Source organism: Hirundo rustica, chromosome 4, assembly GCF_015227805.2.
Source record: "Hirundo rustica isolate bHirRus1 chromosome 4, bHirRus1.pri.v3, whole genome shotgun sequence".
Lineage (NCBI taxonomy): Eukaryota > Metazoa > Chordata > Aves > Passeriformes > Hirundinidae > Hirundo > Hirundo rustica.
Window position 1 is genome coordinate 12844291 of NC_053453.1, and position 24877 is coordinate 12869167.

Genomic DNA, 24877 nt, shown 5'->3' on the forward strand with positions numbered 1-24877 from the left:
CACATCCCCCAGAACTCTCTTTTCATGTGTTTAAAAAACAAAACAAAACAAAACAAAATCTGAGAAAATTTCAGCCTCAACAAATAGATATTTTGCACTGAAAATTCCTTCAATATAAAGTTTCTATGGGTAACACCAGGAAAGTCCAGGAGAATGAAGAAATCTGAACTGTTGAAGAAATCTTTTTTTTCCTGTCTCAAGCAATCTTGTTAGCAAAGGGGTTTGCATATCACTGCAGAGAAGAGAGAGGATGGACACACGGTGATGTAAGGGCTGTAGGAACAACCACCAAGCTCATCTCCCCGCTTCAGAGACCCATCACTTTGGGAACACCATGAAACAAGCACATTTACCTAAGGACAGCCACAACTGATGCTTTCCACAGTGCTGCCCACGTGGAGTGAGCCCCCACACGTGGCAGGTGCTCAGTCCGTGGTGCCGGGTGCCCAGTGTGTCCCAGAGACAGCCCAAGCCGGGCACTAGGCCACTTGTCTCTAGTTTGTACAACAGAGGCTCAACTGCCTTATCAAGCCCACTGGGAAAAAAAGGAAGTTTTTCTTTTTCCTTGAGTTTCTGCTTATTTTTAAATGTGCCAAGACTGGCACAGCAGCTTGGCTCGCCCTGGCTGCAGGGGCTGTGCTGCCAGCAATGCCTGGCCCCGCAGCCTCTGGAACCCGGGCGGCCTCTGCTCTCCCCCAGGGCTGCGCGATCCGAGAGGATGTGACCTCTAGAAAAGGACACCAAATTAGGAGATGTTTCAGTGTCTGAGGTGATGAAATATTTAATCCCCGCTCTCTCTGGGATATGCATCATGGCAGATTTACTTATCTGCTGCTCAGTGGTAGCAGCAGCTGACAGGGACGATGACAGCTGACACACATTAACCCAGCTGCGCGACACAAGTTATCACTCCCAAGCAGAAATCCATCATTATTATTTAAGCACGGAGGAGGTGTCTCGGTGCCAGATACGGAGCACAGGCAGCACCTGCACTGGAAAGTCAGCACTGCCAGGGTCTCTTGGAGGCGAGGGCGCCTCGGCCGGACCCTCAGCCCCAGCAGCCCCGGCAGGGCAGCAGCAGTGGCACTGGTCCCTGAGCAGCCCAGCGCCGAGGGCACACACAGGGTCCCCTGCGCCCCCACTGCTGACCTGGCCAGACACTGATGGACCAGAATGAGAGGGAAGTATAGACAAATATTACTGGTTTAGGGTGTGGGTGGGTGGAAGCCTTTGTTGGAGCTTTTCTAGAGCTACACAGCAGGGTGGTGCATTAACCCCCCCTACCAAAGGCTGCAGGTGGAGTGAAGGGCTCCCCAGGGAGTGCTGCTGCAGATGTAGCTGTGCAGATGCAACTGGACCAAGCTGACTTGCTTCCCCTTTGTCTAAGCTGCTCTCCTTTTCATAGGTGATCTTCTTTCTGAGCAAACCTGTATCTGTCTTTATCTAATAGGACATTCTGAATTGTTGCTGTCTCTGAGAAACTAGTGACTGAACTTAGAGGAGTCCTGGTGAAACTGGGGTTTGGTTTGAGTTGGTGGGCTGGAGACTTCCCCCCTTCCTGTTAGTGTTTGGTACTGGATTGGTTGCTTCTTGAGACTGCCCTGCTGTCTCTTGCTGCTACAATGGCATCCTTACATTGAAAGATGCATTTTACCCAAGACTTGTCTTATGGTTGTTGGTGGAAACAGCAAAACAACAGGAAAATTGCCCATGTGTCTGTGTGAACCAGGTGCAGGGTAAAAGGGGAAAAGAAGACACCAAGGATGCTAAGCCCTAGAGCTGATCTTTTATTGTGCGGGGCGTGATCCTTCCAGAGAAGGAAATAAGGTGAACTATTTACAGCACCACATGGACGCCTGCCTAAGACTGTAGAGCTTGCTGGAAACACTGGGATGTCACCTCCCTGTTCTGACCCAGAGGACACTGTACCACACCTGTCACTCAGGGCTCCTGCAAACCAGCTTGCCTTTCTGCATGCTCTTCAGCTGGCATGACAGCTTCCTAACACAGCCCTCCCCTTCCTTCTCTGAGATGGGTTTGGCTGTTTTTTTTTCTCTGCACTGATGATTGCAGTTTGCCTTCCATGCCGAAAGCTCTTCAGGGAAGGAATCTCTTCTTTTTCTTCTACGAGAGTGCCCTTCACACCTCCAGAGCAACTCAAGAAAATGTTTAAAGGAATAATAGAAATTAATAGCATTAATAAATCCTTACACATCGTCCAAAGCCTGCACAAACTGGGTTTGGAGCAAGAAAAGGAAGACGACAGAAAAAAATGTCTTCAGAACCATGAGCATCCAACATTGTCCTTGCTACATATCAGACAGGTTTTCATGACAGATGGTATTCACCAAAAAGCTCATCCTCTCCCTAGACCCTGGCTTTGCCAACTCCCAAATCCAGACTCTCTAGCTGCGTATCATCTAACCCCGCAGAGATTTTTTTTCAGTAGTTTAACATATAATTTCATACCTTTGGAAACAATTGTGAGCCTTATGTACAATTCCAAATACTTCCTATTTGCCTAGAGAGTATGCAGACTGTTAATTAACATTCCTGTGCTCGGTAAGCTAACCACTAAACTGCGGTTTTGAAATCTCAGACCAAAGCTGCTCCAGATCGTTATCTTTCTGTGGCCCATTAACATGTAACTTGGCACCTGTATCCTTCTCAAAGGCAAACGGGATCAATATTTGCAGCTCATTAGTGGGTTTTGGTTGAGACCCAACATTAAAGAAGAGAGGAGTGTGAGGAGATGAAGGACACATAGCCTTGCCTTGGTGAGCCCCTCTCCAGAGATGCTCTGGACCAAGTCCTGCAGCTGCAGGACCCTTCCCCTCCAGAGTGAGCCCCAGAAGCCAGAGCCCCGCTCCCAGTTCCAGCCCAACTCATTCATCAATTTTTTTCTTCCCATCAGCACAAGTACACACAAAGAGAAAGTTTGGAAAACTTTTGGAAATTCTTGGATGTGCCTTAGCTCAGCATGGATTGTGCCATGTTCCCAGGTCACACAGCTTTGGCACTGGCCAAAGAACAGGGAAATTAATTTCACAAACAGAAAAAGAGAGTTTAAATGTTTTTATTATTCTGCAGCATTTAAGGTTCATCAGCATTGATATTTTTCTTATGTTTTCTGTGACATTTAAACTTCTTGCAATGCCTTAGTTATTATGTTAAAATAAAATAAATTTTTAAAAAATCAGCTTTTTTTTCAGGAAATTTAATTCACAGAAATGTCATGTTGGAATGGCCACAGAACTGTCACAGCCCTCTTTGTTTCTGTTAGGAGGAAACACCCACTATATGAATTGTGAATTCATCTGGAGAAATCCAGTCTGTTGAAAAAAGAGCAGAGCTCCGTTTCTGTCACACCACTAAAATAAGCCCCATCGTAGCAGCTTCCTTACACAGAGATCCTGGCTGGCACCTTCAAGGATCTGCTTCAATATCTTGGCTTCCTCCCAGCACCGAACTCCCACTGTCTCCGTGCTCACAGAAAAGCAGGCTCAAGGCAGCGTGGAGCCTGAGCACACAGGGAAGGCAGTGGGTGGGTGGCTCTTCCAGGCTGGGGCTCACTCGCAGCCCCCAGCCCACACTGGGCTCTGCCTCCTGCCTGCCCTGATGGCCCAGCCCAGACAAAGAGAGCTCTGCATCAATGGCAGCAAGGTTTGTTTTCCCAAACCAAAAAAACATGCCAACGTCAACAACTAACATTGCCTAGCGCAGGAAAACGCTTGGAAGATAAAATGCTACTGAAGCTAAATATAAAATGTTACTAACAAAATCAAAAAAACATAAGATTGTACAATGCCAATCCAAATATTTTCTGGCTGATATGCCTAGAACTTTGTCAAGATACCTCACTGACATGGCTGAATCCTCAGAGAAGCTCCCTGTAAACAAGTACATCAAAGTTTGTAACAGTTTTTAAATACAGACAATGAAGAGGTTTCTGAGCAGTCTGATCATGCAGTTTGAAGGCTGGAGAAACAAACAAAAACACCTATGGATCCTCTGGGTTCCAAGGGAGAAACTGAAAAACAGCTGCAGCAAATGGGCAGAATATAAAGAAAGTGAAACATTTTCTCATTTAACAGTTAAAGAACAGGAAGAGTTTAGGAATCACCGTTCAGAGACTCCTGTTTAGTGACAGCAATTTATTTGACCATCTGGGCAAAGAAAGACTGCAGCAAACCACATGGAGGAAATAAAAATAGATGAACAACAAGTTACTGATTTTGCCTGACTTGAGCCTCCAACTCTGCAGAGCAGGAAGCTACTTCATGTGAAAGACATTATTGATGAAGGCATTTCAGCCTCTTGCCAGTTCTTCCAACAACATACTACATCTCCCATGCCAGCAAACCTGTCTTGAGACGTGACTCCCATCCCAAACTTGACAGAAATACCACCAAGTACAAAAGACAAATTGATGAGCCTTCTGGAAAGGGACCACCAGAGGAAGGAGCGTCTCTGTGATGTTCCACAGTGAAAGAAAACTCTTTAGGAGAAAGAATAGGAGGCTTTTTGCTGTGTTTGTTCATTATGATAAAAATCTTCCCTTTCTTGACAGAAGCAAATATTGAAATGGAGGAAAAGGCAACCCACTGTTCAGCAGGATCTGATCACGACATCCCAGTGTGTTGGTTTCCACCTCAGGCAGACACACGGCCCCTCCCGCGTCCAGGGCACACTCGCCATGCGTGACAGTAGCAGGGGGATGGGGATGCCTGTCCTGGAGGTACAGCCATGAACACCAAGCTGCCCAGATGAGGAACCCAAAAACTAGCAGAGGCATCACCCAAGGGAGCCCTGTTTCTACCAGCCCAGACTGGTGCCAGCAGATGACAGAGATGACAGCTACAGCTTGATCTATCCTTGGATAGGTCTCTCTTCCCTCTGTCTGTCACTCTCCTCCTATCTTTCTCACCAATAAATATACATGTGTTGTATTCTTGGAGCTGCATTCAAACCAGAGGAAAGCCACCTGAGTCAGGGATTAGGAAGAGTGGCAGGGAAGTTTGAAGCCTGCCCATATTCAGAGTTCTAGAACCAGTCACTGCCACATGGCAATATTTAGGAGTAGTTGAAGGAGGGTCCTTCAGAGATAAGAAAACTGTCAGGCTCTAAAGAGCTGCTCTAACCCTGTCTTGCAAGATTTGCAGTCAAAATTCACCTGGTCCTTCAGGCACAGTCTTACTGACAGGAGAGCCAAGCTGACTGCTGTACGTAGCTTGGCTCATGCCCTCCCATCAGGCTTGCATCCCTGCCCAATCAGTCCTCAAGCTGTTCAACTGATCTTACTGAGCCTTCCTGACCTGGGGTTGGAATCTCAGACCCAGCTTCTGCAAAGCTGTTTGCTCTTGGGAAAGGCAGTCCTGGTGCACAATGGCACACCCCAAAAGGACTAAAAATACCCATCCTCAAGCTGTGCTCACACAAGGTCTCTGATAGCTTGTTGCAAACAAACCTAATCTTTTAGGCTTTATTACAAAACTGCCTAATCATTTGATATTTCAGGCTGAAGATCTTCCACACATGGGCAGCAGCTTCCCTCTTCTTCCATGCGTGTGGTTAATGACGGGTAGGGTGCAGGGTAGTTATAACTCTAGGATTCACACTCCTCACTTTGTCCATCACAGATTTAGGCCTCCCATCTCTTCCAGGTCTACAGTCCCACAGAAGCCAACAGCACTCATCCATCCTGGAAACCATCCTAAGATTAAATGACTCACCCCAGGAGGGCCCTGTCCTGCTCCAAGGACTTCCTAGAGCCTCACATCCGATGTCTGACTGTGACAGAGCTGATGTTATATGAGATGGATCTCCAGGCCTAACCTCTATCTGATCTCTCTTCCCAAAACATCTTCTCACCTTTCTCAAAATTTCCATCTGGAAGAAAGCAGGAACTAAGAGAAGTCAAAATGTTAGGCTGCCATGATCCACTCTGGGCTCCAGACTTAATTTGCAAATACGTCTCCTTTCATACCTTGGCACAAGGTGGTGACACTTCATTGCTGAATGCCTTTTTTTTAATCAATTTTTCTTGACAACCACACTTAGTCCTGGAGACTTTTGCGTGTTGTTGTAATAGCTTCAAAAACCATTCTGTCTGGAGAAATCAACAAGGCAGAAAATAATGTATCCCTGCCGTGTCACTCTTCCTCTTTACTGTGAGCGTGGTGAGGCCCTGGAACAGGTGGCCCAGAGACGCCCTGTCCCTGGATATGTTCAAGGCCAGGTTGGATGGGCTTTGAGCAGCCAGGTCAAGTGGAAGGCGTCCTTTCCCATGGCAGAGGAGTTGGAATGAGATGACATTTCAGGTCCTTTCCAACCCAAACCATTCAATGACTCCATGATTCTCCCCCCACAAGCATGCTGTCTGCAACCAAACAGCCTCTGAACTGACATCCATTTCCTTCTGCCATGTTTCAGTCATCACATACAACAGAAAAAGGGGGGGGGGGGAACCAATGTAAGATTAAATTGGATTTTAAAACTACAAGAACTGGTCAGAGTCTTTCAGAGGGGGACCGTTGGTGAGTGCACTAAGTATTCAAGGAGTGTAGTTTTAGGTCTGGCGATGAATGACAGCCTGTAAGTTGACGGCAAAGTTCTGTACAGCTGTCTGTTGTACACAGATGCTGAAAACCTGGCAAAATTGATTTGACTAGATCCTTCAACATTTTTCCGTTTCTTCTTGGAAAACGATGTCTAATAAAACATCATTCTGTCTGTTCAGCCCGTCATCGCCCCTGTGGCCCCGAAATCATCTGTCATGGATGGAAGCAACTGCACTTGTAGGAGAGAAGTAACAATATACAAGAGAGAAGCACCAATATACTTTATTGGTATAAAATAGTGATTTAACAAAGTTCAATGGTAAATGTGGCAGTGGTTTAACAAGATTCAATGGCAAGATTGTTTACTGCGATAAGACAAGGTCAGACAAAACTGCCAGAGACTCTGTCACTGAGCCATGAGGTTCAGAAAGAATCCCCTTGTGTTCTAAACCCTCCTCAAAGAGAAGTGTAGGTGTGGCTGAATCCAATCCTCATCCCAGTGGTTTATGTAGGAGAGATTATATTTGCACAGTCAATCCTTTATATCACTTAGCTAAGAGTTTGAAGTTTAGTGTGCTATTAACCACTTACCAAGGTTCTGTTGAAGCAAGGAATTTCTCAGCTTCGAGGACTGACCTTGAGAGGTGACTCTCCTCAAGGGGACATCCTGGCATGCAGCCTATCATTCCAGACAGCCCTTGGCTGCCATGCTGCTACCCCACCCCAAAGTCCAGAGAAAGCTGGGTGCAGTCATCAGAGCCCCACTGGTAGTTAGGGCTGAAGCAGTAGAGGGGAGCACACCACCACAGCATCCTCTCACATGCTAGCAATGTGCTTGTGCAGCCGTGAACTGGGACTTCTGACAGCAAAACCACCTGAGCCTCACATTTAGAAAATTCCTGAATGCTCCTGAAACCGTTTCCTACAGTCCTAGAAACACTTCCCACAAGCCATGCCCAGGAGTTCAGCTGCTGCCACTTACAGGGTGAGCAAGATACCACCCAGCAGATTGAGTAAGTCCCACTGTTCTCAGCTCTGGTTTCACAGGGCTTGCATACTGAATTGGGAAAATTCTTGTCATTTTTTATGTGATTCAATTCTATTTTATTGCAAGGAAGTGCTGCAGCAGAAGAGCAAGCTCACACAGCTTCTGCTCAGATGAGCTTCTCCTCTAATGCCATATGGACAAAACTGTCACACAATTTCAATCCCAAAATTTTGTACAAGTTTTATTAACTCCTCGAGGTTTACTGTGCATTCTCTTTAACCCCTGCCCTTTTAGGTAGTCTTTGGTAGCTGTGAGAGATGGCAGAGCAGGCAGTTGCCAGATCCTGCCTGCTGGTTAACCAGGAGGAGGAGGAAACACCTCGGGCAGCTCTGGTGCGGATAGGTCATTTATCACATTTTGTTGAGAAGGTGCTGAAACACTGAAATAGAGCTGCTAGCAAAACAGGTGGGGAATTTCTGTCCATACTTCTTTCCATCTCCACAGGGCAGCCTTGTACCCTCCTTACTGTGTCTCAGCTGCAGTGCAGGTGTAGGTGGCAGTGCACAGTTTATTGTCCTCCTGGCCATACAATATGATCTGTGGACAGCTTCTCCAAAACATGTGCTGGAGTTTCAGCCTGGATCATCAGATACTTGGAGAGGACCTGAGCTGGTGCCTAGCTGTTTACTGAGAGCACCATTTGCCTCAGAGTCACTCCCCAGGTGATGGATAAGCATCTCCCCATGAGGCCAGGGCAAAGGATGTTCAGGGCATCAAGAGGGGAAAGGCACTCACAGCAGGTAGGGAAACGGAAATATACATAAATCCTCTCTCTCATCACATGAAAAACAAAATAATTCTCTCAGACCACTGAAATTGGGTTTGTTACATGTTCTAAAGAGACTGTCTTCAGGGAAATAAGAGATGATGCATCATTGGCTGCTCTGTGCAGCTGGGCATCTATCTGCCTTTCATGCCTTTTAATTATATACACCTGGATATTGTCCAGGTCATGGATACATGTTGCTGTTTGAATTTTGGCCTGCAGTGGCTGCAAGTGGAATTTTAACACACTTAAAACAGCATTTCACCAACCCTGATGTAAGCAACAAAACCATCTACCTGTGGTTATAAGGAGCTGACCCAGATTACAGTGTCCAAAAAAGGCAACAGAGCTGGTGAAGGGCCCAGAGTACAAGTCCTGTGAGGAGCTGGGGATGTTCAGCCTGGGGAAAAGGGGACTCAGGGGAGATCTTATCATGCTCTATAACTCCCAGAAAGGAGGTTGTAGCCAGGTGGGTTACTTCTCCCAAGTAACAAGTGACAGGATGAGAGGAAATGGCCTTGAGGTTTAGATTGAATATTAGGAAAAAATTCTTCACCAAAGGAGTTGTCAGACACTGGAAAACACTGCCCAGGGAAGTCTTGGATTCACTGTCCCTAGAGGTGTCCAAAAGGTGTGTGGGTGGGGCACTTGGAGTTATGGTTTAGGAGTGAACATGGAAGATATATGTTAACAGTTGGACTTGATGATCTTAGGGGTCTTTTCCATCCTTAATGATACTGTGGTTCTATAAGCAGAAAGGTGAGAACTCTAACACCTCATTAAAACTGAACTTGTCCAATTCTTTTGGCCTACAGCCCAGGCAGCAGTGTTATCCAAGGTGCCTCAGCATGTCTATTTTCAATTACAGAGCTTCAGCATCAAGGTTTCTCACATCATCTCCTCCCATACACTAACCACAGTGCCAGCATTCAGCAGAAATGATATTTAGGCTGGAGGAATCCTGTGGAGGTCCTGGGAGGAAATCTCTGGTACTTCATTAACCCACGGCTTTCTGCCAGCTGGTGTGGTTTTGTAACTGTATCAATTTTAGTGAGACCAGGAATCGCAGTCGCTCTTTAGCAAAGCAGTTGTGTGTGTTTGGAGTCAGCTATAAAAGATTAACACTTGGAAAGGTGTTGTTTTCTAGATGCCAATCAAACACATCACAAAGATCATTTCAATATGACTGGTGACAATTAGTGGTGTAAAGTGTTACGGTTGTCTGAGATAATATATACCCAAACCTAGAGGGTCTGCCTTCCTCCCTATATTTACTATTCATTTTACCGCTTTTACAGTAACAGCATGGAAGGGACCATCTGAAATTCAGGATGTCTTTTATATCTTGTCAGGGAGCAACCTGGAAATCTCCCTGTGATTCATCTTTACCAAAAACAAACCTCAGTGTCCTCTTTCTGAAATGTACATAAACACTAAAATGCTGTAAATCCCTCCAGGCTGAATACACCCCAGCTCTGCAGTCAGCAGAAGTGATTGCCCTAATTGAGTGTGTCAATTATGAGTAGTAACCCTGTTGTGGAGAGGTCAGCCTAACAGGCAGCCTTTAAAGACTTTAAACAGGGCAGAGCACCTGGGTGGTTGAGTAATACAGCTTCCATGAAGACTGCTTTCATTAACTGATTTCTAGGCAACAGCACTGGAAGTAGCTCTAAGAAAACAAACTTCAAGGAGTCAAAAGCCTAAGGTGTGATACAAAACAGACTGAGAGACGTTGCATGTGAATGACTTGCTTATGTCTTGTCAAGTAGGCACCTATGGCATCTGTCAAATTTCATTTCCATGTGTATAACACCTGTGTGCAAAATTTGTCCAGAGAGTTAATAAAGGTCTTAGTATGTTACTGCTGAAACACTGAGTGCTGCTGGAAATCCAATAAGCAATGTTAGGGGTTTGAATAACACAGGTACATGAAATTATGATTAAAAATAATTGAAAGAAATGGCTCATTCAATTCTATTAAGCTTTGATGGTTCCTAGGAGTACCAGGGCACGTGCTCCTTACCACCCAACGTTATCTTTCTCTGGATTTCAGTTTCACCAAATATGGATTGCTTAAGAGGCTGACAAACCCCCTTATCTCACTTAGCAAATAAACAGATTAGAGGCTCAGGCACTTTTTTGTTTACTTTATTTTGTAGTGATGATTACCTCTATTACTAATTACCACATTCATAACACTGGTAACCACATTTATAAAATACACCAAAGTTCCAGATTCAGACCATTTTTAATTAGACCATTTAGATTTTGTTTATCACAAGTATGTCTATTCCTCATCCACACTTCAGCCTTCATTTTTGCTACATGTTTTAAAGGGTAGGAGGAAGCTCATGGAGGTATCAATGGCAAGCTTTCTTTTACAACTGGAAACTAGCATCCCATTACATACATCATAAAATTGCTTTTACCACAGTGAACATTATATTTCATATTTATTTTTTAACACAAACAAAACTGACCCATTTTTCTTTTTCAGTGCCCTCCCTAGTTCACGTTATGCTTCTTGCATATTTATTTGCTACTTTCTAGTCTCAGCAACATCAATTAAAAGTTTCTTGTAAAATAAATCTGGACTATAAATACATGCTGAACAAGTCAGACATTTTTTCCTCCAAAACAAACTTTGCTTGAAAAATGTCAGTATTTTGGAAGTTGATGGGGAAGCAGACATCCAAGGTCCATGGCAGGAGGGTTTGCCACCACCAGGCTCACTGGTTCATGGTACCACCACCCCAGGCTGTAGGGTCTGGGTGTCCTACCCTGGGGCACCACACTCTCTGGGTCTGTGAGTGAATCAGCTCTAGGCCAAGGTGACCACAAGAGTCAAGGGTGTAGGGAATTTGAGGGAATGGGAGAAGGGTGGCTGGTCCACGTAATATGGGGGGAGGAAATGAAATATTTTGATCTCCTTATAGTAATATTTTTAAGTGTTTCTAGTCCTGAAATTCTTTGTTTGCTTTCATTTCACAATGAAATTCATTCTTTTCTTTTGTTGTCACAAAACCAGTGATTTCCCCCTAGTTCTGCGTTCCAGCAGTCTCTTGCAGTGGCCCCTGTGTTACAGTATGGGAAGCGGGGCTGTGATGACGGTGGCCGTCCTCTCCCCCAGGCTGTGGCTTTGTAAGACTCCATGAGCAGTGACTCTTTCACAGGAGGCAGTGGAGAGGCTGCCTGACAAAGGATGTCATGGTTTGGTCTCAGGGCTCTGAGAGAGTTTAGCTAATGGTGAATTGGCAGGCTTCATTGGGTGCAAGAACCTTCTGTTCACTGCCCAATGCTGGGGCAGCCCGGTTTTTACCTTTGCTTGTGGGTACTTGCAAATAGATTTCCTCATTGTGCCCTGGGATCCAGTGGTGCCCCCTGAAGCACCAACTCGGGGGCTGTCACCTGCAGCGAGGAGGGGGAACCTTTGTCACCCTGCTCCCCTGTGCCCTCACCCCAGTTCCGCTTAAGCACAGGGAAACTGGGCAGTGAGAATTCGTTTTTAAGGGAGAGTTTGATTTGAAAACACCCCCACACCTCTGTCCTCATTTGAAATTTAACACAAGGTATTATTTTATCAAGTTTGCAAATGTGGATTGTGTCCTCGAGGGAAAGAAGTTATTGATATGGAACAGAAATGTCAACATTTTAACTCAGTTCATGGTATTTATCCAGTAAATGTCATTCTTGCCCCATATGCATTGTATCTTTATTTTTATATTGTACAAACTCTAGATGAAATCATCTCATTATTTTGATTTCCTGTGTCGATTAGCTGATAAAAATTATTTTTGAGATTTTCAGATTACAAATCCTATCTACAGATTAAATTTTTCACTTTCTGTGACAAAAGGAAATACATATCATGAAGTGCATTAGAATATTGGTCAGAGGCTTTCTCTAAGCTAAGCACAGCGTGAACATCTTTATGTTTGCTGGCAGTAAACCAGCTTCTCTCTTTTCTCTTTTTTGCACAGTCCTACTAAGCCAATCCTCACTAGAATGAGCACAAAACAAATGAATATCAGCTTTTGTACATCAACATTAAAATGGGAAGAAGCTTGGGAAAGGGCCTCCAACAGAGAAGAATGCTGACAAGTGCAAAAATGCCTGATGGATAAGCACCACCTTCTAAACATAGATCAGCCAGACATGGAAGTGATTTCAGAAGAGAAATGCAATCATGGATTACACACCAGCTCATTAGAAACTGTTGCTGAATACAGCATCCAGAAGACATGCATGAAAAGTCACATTTGGGGAATAAATTAAAAGGGGTGTAGTTGTTGCTAGATAAACATATGTAATATATATGCATTGAAGAGGTTTGTAAATGTCTTTTTTTTTATTCAGACAGAAAGCAAAAAGCTTTAAAACCTTTCACAGTAGAGAGGCAGTTAACTTCAGACTATTCCTATCCCAGTAGCCAAGAAGCTGTTAGGACATCTCTCTTAAATTAGCATTTATAGACTCTGAATGTTTCCATCACCTAGTGGAAAAAGCATAACTTTTACTGCTACATTGCTGCACTTCATCTACTTCACTGTATAATAAGTTGACTAAAACTGTAAAGCTTCTCAATTTTTACTGCATATGTGTTCCAGTTAATATGTCTGTAACAAACTTAAGACTCAAAAATTATTTCTGACCTATACTGTAGTTCTATGAAGCATATATACTCTAAGGTATGTCTGAATATCATAATGCTATAAAATTCCCCAAGATGCATAGAATTGTTTGTATTTGAAGTGACAAAATAAAAGCCTTTGATTTCTTTTTTAATAGGAGAAAGTAATATACCCCTTAAATGTAACACACTGCTGCTCATACCAAGGGTGTTTCTGCTCCCTGTTCCGCCACAAAACTGTGGAGTAACACTCTCTGGCCCATGCTAATGCCAATCAGACAAGGTGACCTAATGAGGCCTTCTGGCCTTAAGTTTAAACTCAATGCAACTCAATAAACCTTGGAGTTTAAACTCAATACAAAAATTAAGAGACTAGTAAGCAAATACGTGTTGCAAATAGCCATGTGAGGGCTGGATGCAAATGGCCCTGGGGCACTGGTGGGGAAGTGATTCCTTCCCCAGGTCCCAAAGGGCACTCTCTGTTCCAGAAGCCACTGAGAAGTAAACCAGGAGTAGGCACAGAAAGACCTCTTAGTGCAAGGCGTGGATGCCAAGCACCAGGCACAGAGCAACAGAGGGAGGCAGGGACCCCCTCCCTGCTCCTCTCTAACACTCCCACCAAGGCACACGTCTGTCCTGGCTCGGGACTGGCCGTGAGCACGTTGCTCCCTACGTGCCTCGAGGTTCTCCTGTGTGTCACAGGTGAATCCAGCACAAAATGAACACTGCAGTGCTGATTCCTTCAGGGTTTTTAAAGCCTGTCTCTTCATTCTTTGGCTTTCAGGGGAAATGGCTAAAATAATATTTAATTGCAAGTGTTGATCCCAGATAATGCAAAATGCTGAAAACATGAGGTAAACATGAGTTAAAACTGCTTTTTAACTACTGACTGCACAACACCAATTATTCCAGAACTGAGTGCACGAATCTCAAAAAATTTATTTTACTTTTGAAAGAAAAATTATCTTTAAGCAAACTGCCAGTAAACAAATACAGGGAATTAGACAACTTTTTTATTTAACTACCAAGGTACCAATGTGTCACTGACTTCACTTGGATGTCAGCCAAGTACATTTATGTGCGAAACTGAGCAGCATTAAAAAAAAAAAAAAAAAAACCAAAATGAAGGTTTTTTAATTGTAAACTGCTCTTGTAACTGGATAGAGAAAATTTTTCTGACTTCTAAAGGACCAGCACTAGCTGGTCAAAAACCCCACCCAAATCAGACAACCACCATAAACATCTTCCCAGTGCCTGCTATTGACCTGAAGGGGATGGAAGGTAAAAATCAAGTAGTTCACACATGAGGCAGCATAAACTCATTTAAGAGCCCACTTCAGACAGGTTTTTAAATCTCTGATTAGTCCAACAGTGCCAGCTGGAAAATGCACATCCTCAGGGGCCGGATGCATTCAGGAGTCCCTGTTAAGTGGTGTCTCAATGAAGCCCATCCTCATTCTCTGCTCTTGTTGGCTCACAACCATACTCGCGCCTCAAAGCCTGTGAAGGAGTTTGTTATCTGGATGTGCTTTCATATCACCATCTTCATTTGTTCCTTGAGTTTACCTCTATCCCACGTTATTGCAGTCATGGCACTTTTGCTGTGACAGAAATCACCAAAACAGGGTTTCTCTGTATTATATTATTTTGTTTAGCATCATGGTGATGGTGTAATGTAAAAGCTCTTTCTAAGTATACACAAACATTGCAAAAAAAGTGCCACCACAAAACATCACAACCCTGTCAGGGCAGCTCAGTGAATACGTACCATTTGTACACAGTCAGAAGGAGAGACGTACCAGAATGTACATCATTAAATGTTGACTCAGTAAGAATAGTATGTTTTATCTTTTTAAATGTTACCACTTTCCCATCCCACTCCATTGTAACTTGTCAATTGTAATTCCTTTCTAAGTCAACAAACTGTAAAGAAAACTGTTGAAATACCTGATTTTCTGTAAAAGTAATAATAACAATAATTTTTGTTACTTCAAAGTATGCTTGGTATTAAAGTACCTAATAAAGTTCAACAATGACTTTTGTAGCATACTAAAATAAAGTGTGATAGTGCTTTTTTCCAGTTCATCCGTGGTAAGGGCAGCAGTTGTTTGGTTTACTACCCTCCTAAACACAAGCTTGGACACTTCCTTCATATCTGTACCTACAGAGGTCCCTCAGGTATGTAAAGTCCAAGCAGAATCAGATCCCTTAATGAGTGCCAGGATTTGTATGCATGGGTCAAATTCCTAGTAGAACCTTGTTGGTAAGTCATCTCCACCCTCTGGTACCTGGCTACATATCCATATATGGGCAACAACATAAAGTTCCTAATTACCCTGTTTGGTATGAAACTCGGTTTATAGTAAGAGAAAGAAGAGTGTAAATTATTTATAAGTTAATTACAGTTCAGTAGAGAGCTGCCAGGTTTGTAGGATGCTGTTCATTTTTACAGGCAATGCATTTCAGTTATTTATAAATAGATTGGAAATCCCAAACAAGTGATTTGGATGACACAGCAAAGCTCAGAAGTTGATCACCCTCTAATTTCACTACTGGAGCCATCAGGGGCTGTCACATCATTCCAGAGTTTGCACCAACAGGAGGTAAGTACTTCCTTGTCAAAGAGATGCTGGATTTGCCTCCAGGCTGTTGATGCAGCAGTATCTGCATTTGGAGATGATCTAGAAATTATTGTGACTGGGGTCTAATTATGCCCAACCTCCCAGCTCTGACACATTTCAATTGGAGTAAAGGATCAGCTTCCTTCACACCATCCATCTTTCCCTGTTCTAGGGAGGAAAATGTAATGCTGGGCCCAGCAGCTTTCTGTCTGTTTTCACTGCTAGTCTGATATCCTTCAAACATTTAAAAGTTTTAGTAGTTTCATCCAATTCTCTGAGACTTTGAAGTGGAATAAGATCTAGACAGTTTAAAATAAATAAAAAACCCACCCCAGATCTGTCCTAACTAGTTTACACGTTGAAAAAAACAACCATATGCTGAATAGGTTCTGAGGTGGTGCTAGAAACCAACACTTTTTTCCCCCATGTGCTAAAGTCAATAGATTTACACATTTCTCCTTCCCGAGGAGCTGTGTACAGAACAGAATGGCTTTGCCTGCTGTTGGAGTAGCTGGCAGTACCTGCACACATTAGGCATGCTTGCAGCCATTCCACCTTCGTCTGTGATCCTCATTGGCCAACATTAATAATATGAAAAGAGACTTGCACAGCAGTCTCTTCCACAGCCTGGAATTCTGCAGAAGGTAGAGTATGTAGTTTAAAAATCCATTCTATTCCCTTTAGATCAAATAATGTTTGTGTCATGGTGCTGAAAACACAAAGCCAAGGTTCGCAGTGATCAGATACTGATGTGATGCTTTCTATTACCCATCTGCCTCTCTTAAATTTTTGCTTAGTGTTACTTTATGCTGCCTTCTGAAATGTCTTTTCCACTTTGAAAAGTAAAGTGATATATCCTTCCTTTCTTCCAGATAGTCTCATAACCCCATGGGGGAGGGGCAGTTACACAGCTTTTCCACTTCACAGAGTGGCAAGAGAAGTATTGCCTCTGCAAGAGGCAAATCTGCGGGGAAAAAAGTATAAGCAGACACACTGTGCTCATCAACTCCCAAGAGCAGATGTGGCCCCTAATTGCCTACGAGACACTACAGAGCTCTTCTCCTTTTGAAACAGCTCCAAAAGTTGCTGCAAAGCACTTCCTGAGGTCACCAGTGTGAGACCAGCCTCCAAGTTTGAACATCAGCTCCGACATCTGGGAAAACAGCCTGGGAGTGAAGATGCTCCAAAAAGCTAGGAGCTGGGGCTGAATTAACCTCCATAAACCAGTTTTAAATTGGTACAACAACATGGATTATTACTCCTGATTTTGTCAACTGCAAGGTAGCTTTATATTAGCCTAATATAGCTGTTAGGATTATTAATAAGCAAAATTCATATTACTGTTAATAATTTCTTAGAGGAAAAATGAAATAAAGATTATCAAAATCCTATATGCTAGAATGAAGTCTCTTTGATATGATTACCACATATTTTTAACAGTATTTCCACAGTTTAACATCAGAAGATGCTCTAGATCATCAGCTACATTACCAGTTACACAGACAGGATTCCCCTGTCAGATCCCAGCTCAGGAAGGTAGGAATTTTGCTCTGCCATAGCAAAAACCAGGAACTTCATCACTTCGACAATTCTCAAGCATGGCTTTCACACAAAATATCAGGCAAGAGTCTGGGATGTCAGCACAAATGTCAGGCTTACAGGAATGCAATTAGCACCTTGATTCTCCTTTTATATAACTTTAGGCCAACACAGTGCAAAATTACTAATAAGCTAGATATCCAGTCTGAAAAAGAAAATTAGGTCTCCTCTCTATTTGCTTTGATTTATTTTCCATTTAAAAAATTAAGTGTTACTGGGATATTCTGAGGGTCTACTAAGTGCCTGCTGTATTTGTTGAGTTTCTCAAATGGCAACTGAAATTAATGTAAAATATTATGCTCCTGAGGCCATGAGCTGAAATGGTTGGTGATGTAGTTTTCTAGAAGAGCTTTTAGGTGATAAGCTTCTATACATGTTCTAACCAATATAGCTGAATTTATGTGTGCTTGAGAAGGATAAGGGATAAAATAATTCAGAAATTCTGAAAGAACCTCAGGCTTAATACACGCCATCACTGTTTAGGGGGAGGGGGTAATTTTTATTTTATATGCTTTAATATAATACCAAAGTCCTCATTTACAGGTTTTAATTTATTTTGCTTTAAGTAATGTGAAAATTCTTAACTCACAAGATACCTTGGGGATGCTTTCCTGGAGCAGCACCAGACTCGATGGATGCTGTCCTTATCTGTGCTGCCATCTAATGGCTCACCAGCCTCTGCGGGCGTCGTTCTCGGGAGTGACAAAGGCAGCTTCGCACCCGCATTCATAGAGATCAAGGTGACCAAACCAGCGCACGTGTCACCTCCCGTGCCCCCCAGAAACGGCAAAATCCAAGAGATTAAACCATCAGCATATTAACTCACACTGCATAAAGCGGGAGACAAAGTTTGAAAACTTCTACGTTTTTGTTTGAATTTCTCAAAACTGAGGAGAATAAGCTTTATCTCTGTAAATGTGGTTGAGAACTTTGCTTAACATTTAAAAAGCATTTTTCAGACCTATTGAGCCAAACACTTCCTAAGGACAGGCTTCTGCATTTCCCCGATATGACAGACACTAATTTCTATTTACCCCCCTCAAAGAACCAGAGAATCATGGAATGGTTTGGGTTCAAAGGGACCTTAAAGATCACTCAGCTCCAACCCTCTGCCATGGGCACAGGGACATCCTCCATTAGACCAGGCCTGGAACACTTTCAGGGATGGGGCATCCACAGCGTCTCTGGGCAATCTGTATCAGTGTCTCACCAACCTCACAGTAAAAAATTCCTTCCTAACATTTAATCTAATGTTAATCTAACTCTCTTCCAGTTTTAAACTGTTACCACTTTTCCTGTCACTAGGACCCTGCACTTGGCCTTGCTGAAATGCATGAGGTTGCCATGGGCCCACTTCTGCAGCTTGCCCAAGTCCCTCCCCACGACATCCCATCCCTCAGACGTGCCAAGTGCCCCACTCAGCTTGGTGTTGTCTGCAGACCCACTCTCAGCTCCAGCATAAGCCAGGCAGACTGCAAGTTATCAAAGCTCTGAGTGGTGTTTGAGAGCATGGAATGGAGGGATAGAACAGCAGAAGTAGGAGGCACCAGAACGAATGGAAAAGGTAAGTAGCTTAAGTCAAACCCCTGTACCAGGAGACAACCGTAACTGGTCAGCATTCCTCCAAATTGCTCTCATTGAAAAAGCAGAGGTTAAGGAGGCTACTGAAATAATGACTCTGAGATGATATTAAATGTGGCGTTGATGAACCATGACCATGTAATAGGAGACTATGAGCATCTTCAAAGATGACAGAACATAGAAAATTGATGGTCCCTAAAGGAACAGAACATCAGATTTACGTCATCCTAGATAGCATTTGCTCTGAGAAATGCTAAAAGGGTGAAATCTGATTATGGATTACCAGGCTGAGGGCTGGGAGCAGCTAAAGGCCCTGATCCCAGAGGAAGAATGCAGGGACTCTAGAAGCCATTAATACATTGACCATGAGAAAAAGCATGCTGTGAGGGTGCAGTGAGACCCAGGCTGTGGCAGGAATAGCAGTAACAACGCTAATTCCTCCAGTATCACCTGCCTGGTGAGGCTGTGCAGCCTCCCAGAGTGATATCCCAGACCCCTACCACTTCCAGAGGAGCTGGAGAACAGGAACCGGAGGCCGGGCCATCCTAAACAGGCATGGCCTGAGGAAGGAAAAGGCTGAAGATATAGCAAAGCCCAGAGAAGTAAAGTGGAAAAAGTCCAAAGCCAACACTAGAGCTGGGACAGGATTTTTGGCAGAGAAGCTCCCAAAGCAATAAGTATCAGCACACACACGTACTTCATGTATTTCATACTGAGGCACCTGGTAATCTTCTCAGAGGCCTTAGACAATGGGCCTTCAAAATAAATTTGTCAATAACATGGCATTGCATGTATGTGAGCACGCTTAATAATAACTCTGCCTGCTCTTAAATAATAACTCTGCCTGCTGCTTTTGCAGGACAGGAGTCATTGATTAGTGTTGAGCTCTGAGGAACTACCACAGCAGGTGATACTCAGATTTGCCAGTCATTTCTAGATTGTGCTTCTTTTCTCACAGGGAGATCACACCTCCATCTGCCATCAAATAAAACATATATATACTATATATAACTCCTTATATATTCCTTATATGTCCCTTCCCTTTTTTGCTGCTTCTCTACTCTTATAGGCTCCTCCAACATATATATCTGCATTCCGAACCCATAAAAAACCTCACAAACATCACATTTTACTGTTTTCCAGTAGCATGTATTTCTTTTTTTTTTTCCCTTGTTACAAGAAACTACAGAGGATGAAGAGCCTGAACTTTTATAGAGTGGAAAGTGCAGGGAAGAATCTCAGAACCTGAGATCCATGCCTGGGAAGCATGGAGTCACAGTACCGAAGAAACACTCATGTTGGAGGGGCGTTGGGAGGCCTCTAGTGCAATCTCCTGCTCCTTGGGGTCAGGGCACCATCCATTCAGGTCCCATAAACATCAGCGGTGAAAAGCACATGGTGCTTCTGGGCAGGCTGCTCTAATGCTTAATTAATCTCACAAATGAGTCAATAATTAGGTAAATATCAAAGGGGAGATGCTGATAAATTATATCAGAGCAGCTGCTATGCATGTGGCTACACTCTTAAAGGGTACCATTCCAATCTTCGTACAGTATGGTTCTAACTCATAGGCATGTGCACAGAGGCCAGATTTTAATGTATTAGTAGTGCTAACTTGTCATTGGTTCTGAATTATATTCTTGCTGTAGTTTGGAAAGGATGTATTTCACCTAAGCTTACCCGTTCTACCTGTAAGAGGTAAAGCCAGAAAACTTTATTACTGAGAAGTGTTGAGAAGTAATAAAGGTATCCAGACCAACAGAGAAATTATTGGTGTGTAACCCTCACATTTGTAGCTGTGTTTTCTCCAGAATTCCCCAGCTAGAAAAAATCAGGTTGAGCTAACACGTGGCTCCCAGACCTGTGCCTGCAGCCTGGACAGTACATTAAACAACTCTGCCAGCACACAGTACCTCTGCTTCATGTTATATAAAAACATCAGGTTTTGTGAAAATTGTTTTGCATTGGTGGGGTAGATTGGAAGATTTGCAACAGGTTGTTGGTGAAAATTGAAACATGTTATGCAAAGGTGCTGCTGAAACCCAGAAGGAAGTGAAAGAAGTTAAGCCCAAGTTCCATGTGCTGGTGCAACTTGGTGGATGTAGGAGCACACACACAGGCTGGCTTGATGCTGTAGAAGACCAGTGTTACAGTCAGTGGTGACTGTTTCCAGACTGGGAATTCTGTTCATCTAGGACCCTTCCCTGCTAGTGGGAGAAGTCCTGCCAGACACTGGGAAAACACTCAAAATCTGGAGACAGCTGCGTGGTGTTACACCATCACAGCCCCTGTTTCTTACTGGGCTTGAACAATGTCTTGAAGGTAATGAGTCTTGTTCCCCATTTCTGTGAGTTTTTTCTTCCCACCATTTCCCTTCTACTTTATATGGCTAATTACCCTATTTTTTTAATTGAGAGTTTATAATAACTAGTGTTAATCTGAAAGCCCAAATAATTTATCCTGGACTTTTCAATAAAGAGGTATGGATGTATTACGTTTGTTTTGCTTTATTTTGTTGGTTTTGTTGTGGTTTTGGTTTGTTTGGTGGTTTTTTTCCTATCCTTAAGGTGACTTCTGAGCACTCACAGTCATGGTGAAATGCAGGAAAATATGGACATCATATATTGTAAAGTTTTTTATCCCAGAAGGCAAACAAAAAGTACTCAAAGCTCAACTGCACTTAAGCCTCATTATTTTTAAGCCAATCTTATGCTACTTTGTAGTTGTAGTGGTTTCACGTTTACTAAATTTTGGTCTTGGTACTTACTCTTTCTGTGGGAGAAAGACTGGGAGAAAAACAAAGCAGGCTCAACTTTAGAATGAACAAATAGTTTATTAACATACACTAAAAGAATAGAAAAGAAAAAAAAGTTGGAAAAAAAAACCTGAAAGAGAATGAAACTTCAAAAGCACTCTTCCCTCCCCTGACAAACTGTTCATTTTCTTACAAAACAACATAAAGAGACAAAACTTGTAATTTTCAGTCAGTTTCACTATCTGACAATAGCCTTTCATCAATTCATTAGGGGAAGAGTATTTTCTAGAGTCATGGATCTCACGGACAACTTAGAACAGTTCTCTTGTGGGTTTTAAACTGTCACAAAAACAACCACCCGGAGAAACCTGCCTTTGTGACCCTCCCGGGAGCAGTTTCCCAAGCTGCTTATGGGTCATGGGTCTTAGACTTTTGCATACTGGGGTGTCACCTTTTAAAGATGAATAACTCTAAAGCAAAGGATTCTTCACTTTAAGGTACAGAGATATCTTCTGACTTCTTCACTGACACACAGGGCTTCTCATCTTTATCTCTGTTCAAGCATCTCATAGGATATTACTTAGTTCATCACAAACACTTTTGTTCAAATCCACACACAAATTAAAATTATCATCTCCCTAAATGCATATCTTTCCCATGATTTAAAGGAATTATCTAAATATAGAGTTCATTTCCATGGCTCAAGTAAGAATGGAACAACCAACTCTTCAACCTTCTGTCCCAATAGTCTTTTCACTCTTGCTCTACTGACTTCATGCTGTTGTTCTTCATGTTCACTCTGTCTTTTTCTTACTCTCTCAGAGAAGGGCTAAGCTCTGGAAGCTTCATGTTGCTAAGAAAGGGTTAAATCTGCTCAGAGTCTTTGTCTCTCTCTCTGTAGCTCATGGTGTTAGATGTTCAAGGCCGAGCTGATGAGGGAGGAAGAACTCACAGAAACATCAGAGATCAGAGCACCCGGGCTGTCCGGAATCATAAAAAACCCAGGCAGGATCATAAATGCCTTCTCAGCCATCCCTCGGTGTAAATCGGGGTGGCTTCGGCCCAAATGGTGCCCATAGCTCTTATCAAGGGCCCAGCAGAGATCTCTCCCTGCTCCAGGGAAGTCTGAAGAAAGCAGCTGTTGCAAAACAGCAACTCTCCTTCTCCCTCCCCTTCACCTGGGAGCCGATGGAATCCGGCCAGGCCTCAGGCCAGCTCCCAAAACAGGGGAGCAGCAGGCCCAGCTCGATGTTACCTGTCTCTGTCTGGCCAAAGGAAAGAAGAAAAAGGACCCACCTACAGGAAATCAAGAGGTTTTATATGGTACTTCCCAAAGTCGCAGCTAACAATTTCAGTGGTCAGAATAGATGCCAATATTTCAACTAACCCTCTGATAGGTCTCTGTCTCTTCCGAAGCAATTCCCAGGTCCTGACCTGGAGAATTATTTTACATTCTTTTATAACTAAAAAACCAAACTGTACTAAACCATGACAGTAGTCTAACTCACTGTACTTTAATGCCAAATACTGCAGTAGCTAGCTAAAAAGAGCACTCATCCAGGAGTGTGGAAAAGAATATGCCAGCCAGATGTCGTCCCAGGCCAGAAAATGAAACAGCACACAGCAGGGAAAACAGGCTCTAGGTCTGAGCTGCCTGGTGCAGCGCTTGCTGGGCATTGTGCCAGGAAACAGCAGCCTGAAGCAGCTTTCCCGCTTCTTGCTCCTGTTCCCTCCTTTTTTCAGCCTGTTTCCATGTTAGGATTTTACAGATTAAGCTTTTGACTCACAGTCCAGCACTCAACTTGTTGTCTTTCCTTTGTCTTCTCTATCCCAGATGCCAGATGGTTAGTCCCTTTTTAAGCAAAGAGATTTATTGAATACAACAGGAAGCAAAGGAAAATTTCTTTCCAAAAGGACAAGGGCAGAGAAATATTTATGAAGACAGAGTATTCCAGAGCCCCAGTACAGCCCAGACCAAGATTAATATTTTGCACACCATGTTGTTAGGTGAGAAGCCCAGTGATACCTCCAAGCCCCCAAAGTTAAGGGAAGGTCCAGTCAAAGACACTGATATGCTGCAGTGGTGTACGGGTTTTGGTGTCATCACAGAAGGAAGAGACAGAGAATCACCAGGGCTTGAGTACCACAGCCCAGGATTTCACTGCCAGTGTTAAGGACCAGATGTACAACTGGAAAAACTATTTACTTGTATGCTACAGCTGTCAGAGATCAGTAGGATCCTTTTCTTGGGCCTGGTCAGAAAGTTTAACTAGGAGAAGATCAGCAGGTGCATTACTCAAACCAGGTGCAATTTCTGTCTCCACATATGTCCAGCCCTGTGGTTTGGTGATCCTGGTTCTTGTGGCAGGGATTAATCCAGGCCAGCTCCATCAGAACTAAAGTTGTCCCAGTACCCCAGTTATGTCCTCTTTACTAGACAGAAGCAGAAATTTGTCTGCTGGTCTCAAATCTTCATCAGCTTCATCAAAGCATGAGCCTCAGCCACATTTTTACCTTGGCTATCCAACATGCTAAAATCCCAGATGAATTACTGAGAATTTGGTGTCATGGCTGGCTTATGTCAATCTAAGAATGAGCTGCTGCCAAGAGGAGCAGCCCTGCCTGCCCCTGCCTGCTCCCATCACCTCTCCAGTGTCAATACTGGTGCTTGTCTATGTGCGCAGTCAGCTTCACCACTGAGCTGGTTCAACCTACTTTATGGCCACATGATTATCGGTGCCAAAATGCATTGAGGAGCACCAGCTTGGGGACTCAAAGGGAAGCCTGTAGTGGATTGACATATTTTGTTCAAGCACCCTACACGATGACTGTGCAGAGTTAAGTCTGGTACATCCTGATCCCACTGGTGACACTGTGCATAGTCTTGACAACCCACTCAGCACTTGCACAGGTGATCCAAAACACCTCACATGTGTCAGGCATGAAGAACACTTGCTGTGAAGTCCATTTCTGTGTGAACATTAAGACCACTGAATATGCAGAGACTGTACTGGACAAGTCTGACCACTCAGCAGGATGCACTGGATGTGCCCATTGTTCCCAAGACACAGCAGGATCTCTCATTTATCTATGGGAATGGCACCTCCTCCTAGGACAACACCACCTCCACCCAAGATTCTGCCTGCAGCGTCCCAAATTTCCTACCTGTAGCTGACTGTCCATTCTCAGGACTGTCCTGAAAGCAATTGCTGTGGCATCAGGTGAGTCAGACACAGATGAGTCAGCTGTAAATTCTACGCAAGACAAGGAAGAGAGATGACTTTGACTACAGAGGTTTTTAATCTGACAACAAAGCC

The 24877-nt window shown here is 43.5% G+C and overlaps 1 protein-coding gene across 3 annotated transcripts in view; it reads left to right on the forward strand.

Moving 5' to 3' along the window:
- LHFPL3 (LHFPL tetraspan subfamily member 3) overlaps positions 1–15059 on the forward strand; it is a 244208-nt gene extending 229149 nt beyond the window's left edge. For all 3 annotated transcript variants that reach the window (XM_040061716.1, XM_040061717.2, XM_040061718.2), the window contains one exon: positions 12355–15059. In XM_040061716.1, coding sequence (XP_039917650.1) covers positions 12355–12383 — 29 coding nt within the window. In that variant the 3' untranslated portion in view covers positions 12384–15059. The remainder of the gene's footprint in view (positions 1–12354) is intronic.
- Positions 15060–24877: the final 9818 nt, after the last annotated feature.